The sequence below is a fragment of the Pseudorasbora parva genome, chromosome 24 (assembly GCF_024679245.1).
Source record: "Pseudorasbora parva isolate DD20220531a chromosome 24, ASM2467924v1, whole genome shotgun sequence".
NCBI lineage: Eukaryota > Metazoa > Chordata > Actinopteri > Cypriniformes > Gobionidae > Pseudorasbora > Pseudorasbora parva.
In genome coordinates, this window is record NC_090195.1 from 21,500,051 (window position 1) to 21,512,709 (window position 12,659).

General features: G+C 35.3%; 1 protein-coding gene across 3 annotated transcripts in view; it reads left to right on the plus strand.

Moving 5' to 3' along the window:
- Positions 1 to 12,659, plus strand: part of si:ch211-285f17.1 (sickle tail protein homolog) — a 158,737-nt gene that overhangs the window by 105,292 nt on the left and 40,786 nt on the right. For all 3 annotated transcript variants that reach the window (XM_067435478.1, XM_067435479.1, XM_067435480.1), the window contains 2 exons: positions 3,885 to 4,083; positions 10,382 to 10,475. In XM_067435478.1, the coding sequence (XP_067291579.1) occupies positions 3,885 to 4,083; positions 10,382 to 10,475 (293 nt within the window). The remainder of the gene's footprint in view (positions 1 to 3,884; positions 4,084 to 10,381; positions 10,476 to 12,659) is intronic.

Here is a 12,659-nt window from a genome sequence, read left to right on the forward strand (position 1 = left end):
CACCTTAATATGCAAACGGGAATACAACATGTAACAACTATCTTCCTAAAACTTGTAATGAGAAGCACATATAAAAAAAGTACTTTTATTTTGACAGAAAACCGCAGATAGTTCTTGAAGGGATAGTTCACCATAAGTGAAAAGGTCATCATTTACTCATCCGCAAGTTTTTTCAAACCTGTAAGAATTGTTTTCTTCTGCTCAACACAAAAGAAGATATAATGAAGACTGTTGGTAACCAGATAGTTGATGGACCCTATTCTCTAAAAAAATACCAAGAAAGTCACTGGGGCTCATAACTAGTTACCCATATTCTTCAAAATATCTTCTTTTGCAAAAAAAAAGATTGTTCCAAACCTTGTATAGGTTTGGAACAACTTGAGGGTGAGTAAATGATGACAGCATTCATTTCTAGGTGAACTGTCCCTTTAAGAACTATCGGTGGTTTTCTGTCAAAATAAAAGTTTGATAGTTTATTACTAGAAAATTATAAAAACTAAAGTAGCCTTACATATTATTATAGTAATTTTAGATTTAAAGTAAAATAACATTTGTTATACACTGTTTTTACATGTTACAGTGAAATGTTCCAACGGTAATATTTCTTATTTGTTAATAATTTATATATTTTTATTTATTAATTATATTACTACTACTACTTATTATTATTATTTTATATCCATATTGCTGTATGATCTAAAAATCACACTAACACAGGAAACCTGTAAATTTTTTAAAATCACATTTTACATAGCAATTACAATTTTTATTAGAATGAAAAAAAAATTCCCCAAATTGTGCAGCCCTAGCCACATAGAAACGTATAGAAATTTAGAGCAATTTAGAACACATTTGCAATCGCATAGCTCCAGAATCATGACTTTGACTTTGAAGTTTGAATTTATTTCACATTTAACTCAGACTTCAGTTATAAAAAGGAAAAGCAAACAAAGAAACTTACAACGGTTGAGGAGCTTGTAAAATTGCAAATGATGGGTGTTTGATTTCTGCGGTAATCTGCTGAGCTTTCTGGGGAATTCAGCAGTATGAATGAGCGATCACTCTGCTGCCTTACTTATTTCCTGTCTGCTGCTAAATGATTTAGTTGCAGAGTTTAAGTGTCTGTGGAAGTGTGTGTTTACTTAAGCTTGCCTGTCTGTCTCTTGTATATAAGTTCAATGTCATAACAGCGAATTTGGCTCTGTCATTATCGGTTCATGTAATGGAAATATACGAGGCTCCATAGCTGAAATTCATAGCCTGTACTTAACATCTCAAAGGCATATATTTCCGCACAGACTCATGCTTGTGGACACACACAGAAACACATGGAAATAGGACTCTTTTGCCAACACACATACACACAAATATTCACTAGTACACTTTGAATACATCCAGATAGAATGGTGGTCAAACACACACAGGCCTTGAAATGGGAGCCTTCTCTGGCTGCTGAACTCTGATTGGCCGGTTTAAACTAGGACCATCTGGAAAGACAGTTATGGAGAGAAAAAGTGTGTTCACTCAAACCTTGCCCTCAAAATTCCTCTGAGAAGATAGCTGTAGACAGACCTGCTGGAAAAAGCTAGATGTTACTTAGTCAGAAGGAACACAAAGGTGAGGAGACCAGCATCTATTAGAGACCTGCTTGCTGTAAGTCACCATTACTCTAGTTCAGTGGTTTTAGTTTCAGTTGTTGAGAGATGTCAGCGTAGGTTTGTGTAAGACCTTCTTTAGAGCACAGCAGTCGAGTACTGGAATCCCATTAATTAAAAGTGCATTTTTAGCAATATGTTACAAGCCTTGCTTAAAATTTTGCAATAAAATTCACATGTGCACTGTAAACCCTAACACTCAAAATCATTAATTGGTTTGAGTAGGGAAAACTCAAATTAAACAAATTAGTTCAATCAAATTGCCTTTTATTAGTATTTAGAGCTTTCTTTTTATCGAGTTAACAAAAAGTACACATTTTAAGTAGTCTGAATTGTTTCATTGTTTTGAGGTCTATGAACTTGTTTCTTTTCATTTAGTCAAACTTAAATTTACCTTAAACTGGGCTATTTCCCAGCATGCTTTGCCATGGCACATGAAAGAGAGAGTAAATGCTAATTAAGTGTTATATTTTGTGCAAGATTAATGCTAAGTGAGAGATTTAGTACTGTTTAAAGTTTTGCAGTGCTAATTGTTCGGGGGTTTACCATCATGATTATTTTACGTTAAATTAATGAATTAACAAAGGTTTAAGTTAAGAGCATTTCAAATGTATGAGTACAAAAATTGAAATAGGACAATTCTGCTTACTTAAATTTAGGATTTTTTTAACTTAAAAAAACTCTTTTTTTAGTTTTGCCAACTTATTTGGGTTCAGTGTGTTGTATTTCATTTAATTATGTATTGACATGTATTCAGTAGTTTCACATTGTACCATTGTACATTGTTTTATTTGTTTCAACTGGGATGTGAAGTTCATTACGTGGTAAAATATTTTAAATTTGCATGTTTTTATTGGATTTTCCAATCTGTATGTCGTTTTCAGGGCTATTTGATTCATAACTTATATTGTTTGCTGCATTTTTATTAACCATAACATTTGTTATTGTTATTAAATAGTTTTCAGTAATTTAAATATCAAAATAAATATACAAATTAAATTAAAACTTGAAAAAACTTGAAAAACAAAAATGAGGAATTTTGGCTTGGAAACTAACTTAAATAAAATATGTTTAATTGAAGTACTAAAATGACAATTTAAGAACCAATTAAAGTTAAATAGAAATATTAAAAAACATGACAAAATCATAACAAAATTACTATAATAACTAAAAATGTAAAGAAAATACAAAATATCAAATATTATAATAGTATATAAACAATACTAAAATAACTAGTAACTAGAAAAAAAAGATCTCCAATGCTGCAGAAAAGGGTGGTTACTGACTGAAAAAATATCTTACTTCTGTCTTCTTATTGGACAACAATACAGGGAAGATATAAGAATACATAATCAGAATTATTTAACTTTTTCCAGAGTAAACAATATAGAGATTTTAATTGAAACGTCTCATGTGGACAGTATTAAAATTCAAACAATTCGAAGCTTTTCCTCTGAGAGTTTTCCAATTTGGCTGAGAGTTCTTGTATGTTGTTGTGAATAAAGTAGTTGTTCAGATGTGGCTCGGCATTTAGCCCAAGGTGTTTTTCTGAATTATATGCTGTTGATTGTTTGATGCTCAATAATTAGTTATTAATGTCAGTCATTAGAGAAATGATAGGGTAGAGTTTTAGAGACTGTTCCAAACCCAAGTGAGATGCAACCATTAAACCCCCTCCATCAGTCCCTCTACCACACCCTACTGCTCTCTCTCTCTCTCTCTCTCTCTCTCTCTCTCTCTCTCTCTCTCTCTCTCTCTCTCTCTCTCTCTCTCTCTCTCTCTCTCTCTCTCTCTCTCTCTCTCTCTCTCTCTCTCTCTCTCTCTCTCTCTCTCTCTCTCTCTCTCTCTCTCTCTCTCTCTCTCTCTCTCTCTCCCTCCCTCCCACTTGCTCTTTCCAAACAAGTTTTCCAACCAGATTTTACACAACCACACACATAATTGAGTGTCATGGAGGAAGAGATAAGTGATTTATTTATAAGGTTGCATGTAGCGATGCATGCATGGTGTATCAGTGCCATATCAGATATTGGGCGATAATAATAGTAAATAACACTGTTAAATTTCCTTTTTAGATTTTTAATAATGTACATTATAACCTTTTTGATGGCTAAACTGATGCTTTTAGTTTCTGTTTTATTCATTATTTATATAGACAAAGTAATATAGCATTTTAAAAGTAGTTGCGTGCTTATCTCACTCTTCCTTCATGTTTTTCTTTCTGTTTTTCAGGGGTGTTGTACCTGCAGTATGGAGACGACACAAAGCAGATACGCATGCCTAATGAGATAACGAGTGTGGATACGGTCAGAGCTCTGTTCGTTAGTGCCTTCCCTCATCAGCTCAACATGAAGATGCTAGAGTCGCCCAGCACCGCCATCTATGTGAAAGATGAGACCAGGAACGTGTACTATGAACTCACTGATGTCAGGTGAGTGTGTATGCATCAGATTCAGCCTCCTTGAAGGGATAGTTACCCTCAAGTCATTGTTAGTGTTTATGACTTTCTTCTTTTAGCCTAATACAATCAGAATTATATTAAATACTATCTGCCTCTGTAATAGCATTGAATAGTGTTTTTGAAGATCCAAAAAGGTGCATCCATCCATCATAAAAGTAACCCATATGACCCCAGTAGGTTGATAAATACCTTTTGAAGCAGAGCGATGGGTTTTTCTAAGAAAAATATCCATATTTAAACCTTTATAAACTATAATCACTGGCTTCCGGCAACAGGTTCACAAGAGAGAGTCTAGTTCAGGTGGTAGGGTATGAGTAACATAAGGTGAGAATTGACGAACGTGGAAGCGCAAAAGAGAGCAAAACAAAATGCCAGTCACGAATTGAAAATCTAAAACGAGAAGCTTTAAAGAAAAATGTCCGAGGATTTATATAAGAGAAGAGGAGCTACTTTGGTCATTGTACCTTCTGGTCGTTTGACTTCCTACTTAAAGCGGAAAAAAGAGAAATTAGAAATGTATAGTCTTTTTGTTTTCGTTTTGTTTAAGAAACTTAAAGGGATTGTTCATCCAAAAATTAAAATTACCTTATAATCTACTCACCCTCAAGCCATCCGAAGTGTGTATGACTTTCTTCTTTCAGACAAACACTGTCAGAGATATTAAAAAATGTCCTGGTTCTTCTTAGCATTATAATGGCAGTGATTGGGGGACAAGATTTTGAAGCCCAAAAAAGTGCATCCATCAATGCATTTGTAAAATATATATCCAAAAATATCCATGTTTAAAACTTTATAACAAGCTTCCGACAGAAAACCGCACGCATCGATTTACGGCGAAAGAGTAACCCTTGACCAAGACGTATTTAAGAACGCAGAAGCGCAGAGGATAGTGCAAAAAAAAAAAAAAACGCAACCTCGAATTAGAAGTCTACAACGAGAATTTGTAAAGATAAATATCGGAGGATTTCGATATAAGAGAAGATGGGCTTGAGTTTGCTGCCCAGCCCTATTAGTTTTAACCTCGAGAGACGTCAGAAAGCTTAAGCTAGTCCTACATACTGAATGCTGCATATGTGACGGGTTACTCTTTTTATTAAAGTTTGTTTTGCTTTAGTTTATAAAGTTTTAAATTTGGATATTTTCACTTTGCTTCAGAAGGCCTGTTTTAACCCCCTGAAGTTTTGTGGATTACTTTTATGATGTATGGATGCACTGGCTGGATTTTGGACTTTGGACCACAATTCACTACCATTATAAAGCTTGGAAGACCAATGATATTTTTTTTTATATAACTCTGATTGTATTCGTCTGATAGAAGAAACTCATATACATCTAGGATGGCTTGATGGTGAGTAAATCATACTTTCATTTTTGGGTGAATCCTTTTTTTGTATTTTTGGTTCAAGGGTAAAAATGAGTTTATGTGTTAGTATTTGTTTTGAAGGTGTGGGCCATGTCAGCCATGAAACGGCCCTTTAGTCAACCCTCCCAAGTCTTCACATGGTATCAGTAACCGCAAGCTCAAGTCATTTACAATAGGAGAGACATGGCAGGCGATTAGGAGAGACTATTCAGTGCCATATTTAGAGCCAAGATGCTATTTAAAAAAAAATAAAAATAAAAAATTTTTTTTTTCATTGTGTTAACCTGAAAGAAGAGTCATTCACCTATCTAGGATGGCTTGAGAGTGAGTAAATTCTGGGATCATTTTCATTTTTTAGGTGAACTATTCCTTCGGAGTTTGAACAGCTTATTGTCTTCCTTCCTCATTCCACATGCTTCCTTTAGTTTCATGACATCAATCAACACAGCAAGTGACATTCTTTCAGTTCCAATTGCATCTCTGTTTCCTTTTCTATTTCTTTTTTCCTTGAGAACAAACTTAGCAATCAAATCTCGCATGCATTGATTTTACATGATACATGCAGCTGAAAATTCTCTCTCCATTTACTAACCCTCATGCTGTTCCAAATCCATATGACTTTCTTTCTGCTGTGGAACATAAAAGGAGTTTTTTGACAGAATGTTCATGCAGCTTTTTTTCTCTTCCAAATGACAAACGCATACAGTGACTAGTGAGTGTCAAGCTCTGAAAATCACGAAAGGACCATGATTGTGTCATAAAAGTAGTCAATCCCACCATATTCCAAGTTTTCCGAAGTCATGCGATAGACATTGACATTTTAAGTTATTTGCTGAAAATGCTCTCCATCTCAAATCTCATTTGCAAAACTAAGACATTCATATTGGTTTCATATTTGGGTGAATTATTTCTATAATATGGAACTATGGCTCTGAAAGATCTTCAGTTAATATTTCTTTGAAACCATCCAGACTGTAAAAAGCCGGACAGAACATTATAACTAGATTTAATTTGAGCAGAATTACAGTCAAAGCGAGACAGTTAAAGTAAGAATGGCATCATTTGGTCAATTCCTAATCACTAAACACTTAAGTTTATATTGCTTTCATTACCTACTGTATCTCTCTACCTGCTAACAGAATTATGAATAAACCACAAAACTTTATACAAAACAGTAGGGTGTCACCTTTGAAGGACCCAAAGAAATGAAAACTTGAGCTATCTATACGCTAGTATACTGCTAAAAGTTGACCAAATTAACTTCTACACTACATTGTTAATAACGTGTTAACGCAAATTCATTTTAACGCCACTAAATTTATTAACGCGCGATTAACGCAGCGCACATTTTCTGTTTGATCCGTGGTGTAGCCCATAGTTGGAGAAATTGATAAAAGCCATAGACATAAAGGATGCAGCATCAATATTAATAGGGAAAGAAAATGGTTAACATTTAATATTACTATTCTTAACCAAAATTGCAGTTACTGCCTACAAGCTACCATATTTTCTGTTTAACTTTTATTAGACTCCAGGTTGAAAGAAAAGTGTGTTTTTCACTGAGCAAATTCTCTGCAGTCCGAGCGCGATGCACTGAAGCTCACTCTCGCTCATGTCTGAGGTAAAACACCATCACCACTTACATGTGTACATGTGTTTTATTCAACTAAATACATTACAATCGCCTAAAACAAATAAGCAGGTTACTTTTCTGAATAAGAGCACTCTTAAATCCGTGTTTCTCACACTGTTCATGTGAATCGTGGCACAGTTCAGCACGCACACAAAATACCAGCAGAACACGCATCTCTTAAAGGGGCCACACTATATTCCAGCTCTTAAAGGGGCCACACTATATTCCACCTCTTAAAGGGGCCACACTATATTCCTACTCATGGAATATGGACCTCCTCCAGGTATGGTATAGTACTGGTGCACTCCCAGATACGCATGACAGCTTTCACATCAACAAATGTTGCATATGAACTGTGCCCTGTTCTGAACTAAACTGCCAGTATAAAAAAATCTCTATATTTAAAATGAGAGAAATCACTGCTTTAGTTTTAAGCTTAGGCTTGAGAGACATGAACAACTTATTTTATAAATATCTATGACCTTTGATACATGTCTAGTCTTTGTGCTGTATTATTGAGTATTATTGAATAAGTATGGTTTCACTAATAATAAACATATATTTGCATAAAGCATATGTGTATATGTTTATGCATATATCCATACCCATGTCGATAAGAGTATTAAAAACTTAATTCAAACTTAATTTAAGATACATTTTACAACTGATAAAAATGTGCAATTAAACTGTGATTAATCGCGAGTTATTGTGTGATTAATCGCGATTACAAATTTTAATCGATTGACAGCCCTAATTTGAACATATTTTAAAATGTAATTTATTCCTGTGATGACAAAGCTGAATTTTCAGCATAATTACGCCAGTCTTCGGTGTCACATGATCCTTCAGAAATCATTCTAAGGCCCCATTTACACTGCATGGTTCAAGTGACCCAATTCCGATTTTTTTCCTCTCATGTGGCACAGATCGGATATGACATGTGAACGTGTAAGCAGTAAAAAAACGCATGAATTCCGATATCCTCAGATCGGATTCAGGCCTCACTCATATGTGGTAATAAATCCGATATGATTCGGATGCGTGCATTAGCGTCTGCCATGTAAGCGGTCAAATCGGATATCCCCCAGTAAATGCGAGCCGTACGTCATTGAAAAAAGGACGGAGGGGAATGACGTCAACTCAGGTGGACACAAACTGCGATGCAGTGTTGCCAAGTCTGTGGTTTTCCTGTGGAATTGGGCTACTTTAACACAGTTTTGAGTTGCAATTGGATGGGTTTTGTTGTGAAAACCTGGCAACCCCGTCAAGGGCTCTCCTCTTTTTCTCCGCCTTAAGAGAGAAATGTTTTGCAGAGTTTAAAGATGTGTGGAACAGTGCAGACAGCAAAATATTGTGCAATCATTTTGTCTGCGTCCATTGCATATCGTGCTGTTTTACTTCCTTTCACCGGTTAAGAACATCTTGGGCTGTTTTCCCAGTGTACAGTGTAAATGCAAATATCGGATACGGGTCGCTTTTGAAAAGATGATGTAAGCGGGTCGTCAAAAAAAATCGGATATAGTCACCAAATCGGAATTGTGCATCAAGACCAGCAGTGTAAATGCAGCCTAATATGCTGATTTGCTGCTCAAGAAACATTTTCGCACTTTATAATTGATATACAGTAATAACGTATTTAAAAATCATTACCAAACTATTAGTTTATAGTTTATTATTGTAGTCTCTACACTGCTAATATATTTAAGCTGCAGTCTGTCACTTTTTGCACTGTAGCAGTTAATAAACAGAACTGCATGCGTCTTGTGGAAGAACATTGCATATAATTATATAACATATCATTTTTGTAAATCTTAAGCACAATTTTTTTTTACGGACAACAGCTTTAATATATGTGTGTGTATATATATATATAAATAGTGAGTTCTTCATTCATATGATTGTCACTGTAATTAGCTCGTAGTTAAGGAATTGTTAATTTGTTATTATTAGGAGTAACTACTTCTCACTTTAGATTAGGTCACAGAGAAATGTAATTAATTGTTGATTTAAATCACTTAATAATTATATCAATAGGCTATATACTAATTGTTTTTAATTCATTGTCACTGTAATCAACCAAATTACAATGTAGAGACTATAATATGATAAGTATGAATTAATGATTACTTTATTAGTGTTTACTTATTATAAAGTGTTACCAACATTTCTTATTGTTTTCAATGTTGAAAACGGTTTTGTTGCTTAATATTTTTGTGGAAACCCTGAAATGTTCCTTTTCAGGATTCTTTGAGGAAAAAAGAATTTATCACAAATATAAATATTTTGTCAAATGTATTTACTGTCACTTTTAATCAGTTAAATGCATCCTGAATAAAAATAAACATTTCTTTACTGACCCAAAAACCTTTGATTGTTAGTGTACACTTTTAAAATGACTAGTCTTTTTCTTCTGGGGAAACGTATCGATGAGTCAACATGCACTATATGCAGATTATTGTCCAATTAGATGTTTTCTAGATTGAGTATGACTAAAGGCTATTGACTCTTCGTTTCTTTTCGCCTAAACTTCTTGTTTCCCTATGAAACAGGTCAGTGTAGAAAAGAACCATGTGATCATTTCATAGGTTTTTTTAAACACTGGCCAGTCACAACCAAATTAATCATTGACGTTTCCTCAGATCTAATGAGTTTATAGTGACTCATACACATACTGTCCAGTAGACAAAGGAGCGGTCAGTTTCTTTACATGGTGATGTAACATGTACTTTGAGACAACTCCTTTTTTATCAAGGCTGTAAATCTGAATTACAGCCACATGACCACATATCAGACTTCATGAGAAAAATGCTCACGTCACTTTAAACAAATAGGTAACACGCAACACATTTTGAGACGTCCAGGAATATAGAGTCTTACAAACATTAATAGACAAACTTAGTTACTTAGTAGACAGTTACTATTTTAGCTCAATGCTGTATCAGTAAATCATTTCTGGACCTGCAGAGAATTATATTCTGGATATTAACGGACATCTCAGCCACCATGGATTTTGTCACAGCGAGCTGTAGCTTCTCACCTTCATCTTCTATTTCTCGCTCCGGCTCGCCTGTGTCTCTCAGTGAATCGCTTTATTCTCGCGATTCCTTCTCTCGCTGCCACTCTCCGCTCTCGCGTGTTGAAATACCGTCGGCCCTAATGCACCCTGTTGTGGCAGAGCTCAGGGGCCAACCTTCAGGGCACCGTACGCGACCCCATTCGGATGGTGACGTTTGGTCTCTATATGTGACCGATGTGGATTTCTCTCCGCACAGGAACATCACAGATCACTCGTGCCTGAAGGTGTACCACAAAGACCCTGCGCATGCCTTCAGCCATGGAGCCCGGCCAAGCAACGGAGATGCAAGGGTGAGTGCCAAGCGATTGTTATAAAAATAAGAAGTCAGAATCCTTGATGGAGATGTTTTTTTGTGAATGGTTAGCTAGCTGATGGAACATTTTTGTTTGGCTTTGTATTTGGTCTTGATAATGTCCATTTTGTTTTTGTGATCTAAATACCTCCATGCTGCAAGTCTGAACAGATACATATTACTCAATCAGAGCACTAGATAAATGAGAGTATCAAATCATTTATTTGTTTCTGGATAGTTTCTGCATAGTTTCTTTTCAGGTTTCTGTATTGTCGTCTAACAACTTAGACAGGGCGATGAACGGCAGACACGATTAACGAATAGAAATTAGTCAACCGTAAGAGATTCGGTTCTATCGGGGTAACGCTCATGTGATGTTGCTGTGCTGCACAGTCATGAAAGCTTATCATTTGTTTTAAAAGGGTACTTCAGCGCTGGGAAGATGAATCTGTATTTAAACTGGGTCATTAATGTAGTAGAAATGTGAAATTATTTTTGAATTTGGTGCTTTCTAGACTGAGAAAAGACAGAAAATGTATTTTTGTCTCATGGGGATGAAAGACAACATTTCCCAGAATGCTTCGCTGCCCTGTGAGGCCATTCCCAAAGCCACCGCTACTGGACTGTGACTGAGTTGGAGAACAGACACTACAAATAAATACTAAATGTGTCTGTTCAATATAAGGAGTGAGTCGCCACGCGAGTGTCACAGCATAAACACAGCAGGAGTCAGATTACATTCAATGTCATGAATGAGCTGAATGAGCTCTCGTGATGAGAGCTGAGGTAAACGCGCCCGCGCTCGCGGCATATACATTCACAGTGTGCGATCAGTCTGGCGCGTCTTCAGTTCATGCCTTTGGAAGCTTAACTTTCAGAGAAACTCATTTGAGAAGTTAAAACACTTACACTGCTCAGCATAGCTCCGTTTAAATGAATGCCTGTAGCTGCGAGCTGAGCTGTGAGTGTGATCTCCCATCCAAGGTCATGGGTTCGATTCCCTGAGAAAGCAAGAACTGGCAAAATGTAAAATGTGTACCTTAAATGCAATGTAAGTCGCTTCGGGTAAAAGTATCTGCCAAATGCATACAAATGTAAATGTATATGCAAGTGCTCCCTGAGAGAATGTTTCTCAGCGCTGTCTGAGAGACACACAACATGAAGCCGCTGCATGTGAGAACTGAGAGCTTTTTGCCGCCTAATTGAGTGACCATGTATTTGCAAGTAATGCAATGTATTTTATGTTTTAAACATTTATATCTTAAGTGAATGTTAACAGTTGAGAGAGAAAACGCATGCATGATTATATTGGATGCGTGCAGTCGATTTTAAAGTGACAGTATCCACATTTACCTGCTGTCATTATTAATGCTAATCAGACAAAAGAAGAAACTCTCTCACTGCTCTTAATTCACACAGTAAATACTATGCAGTTTTTTTTAATACATTTGATTACTTTATACATTTTATGTAGTATTTATAGTGCTTGGCGTTTTTCAGTTAGGTCAATTATTTAATTTGGGTCTTTGTTCTATTCTTTCCTTTGCTTTTTCTTTATCACAGTTTACTTGTCTTTAGTAAGCTTGAGCATTTTGATATGGATGATATTAGCTTTTTAATTATATTGAAAATGGTGATAAAAATTTTCAATGAAATTTCAATGGTAGCAACAAATTTGATGTCATTAAAACCTTATTTAAAGAAGAAACAACTATCATGATATATATATCAATATTGTGAAACACTATCAAGATATAAGATTTTGACCAACAACCTACATGTGAGGTCCACTAGTCTATCTATCACTGTTTAAAAGCCTGGGGTCAGAAACATCTTTTTAATGTTTTTGAATAAAAGTGGCTAATGCTTACCAAGGCTGCATTTATTTAATCAAAAACAAAGTAAACCCCATAATATTGTGGAATTTAATTGCAATTTAAAAGACCTGTTTTGTATTTTAATATATTTTAAAATGTAATTCCTGTGAGGGCAAATTTGAATTTTCAGCCTCATTACTCATTACTGTCTTTAGAGTCACATGATCCTTCAGAAATCATTCTAATATGCTGATTTGCTGCTCAAGAAACATTTCTTATTATTACAGTTGTGCTGCTTCATAATTTTGTTGAAACCGTGATACATTTTTGAATCATGTTCTTGATTATTTGATTAAAAAACAACA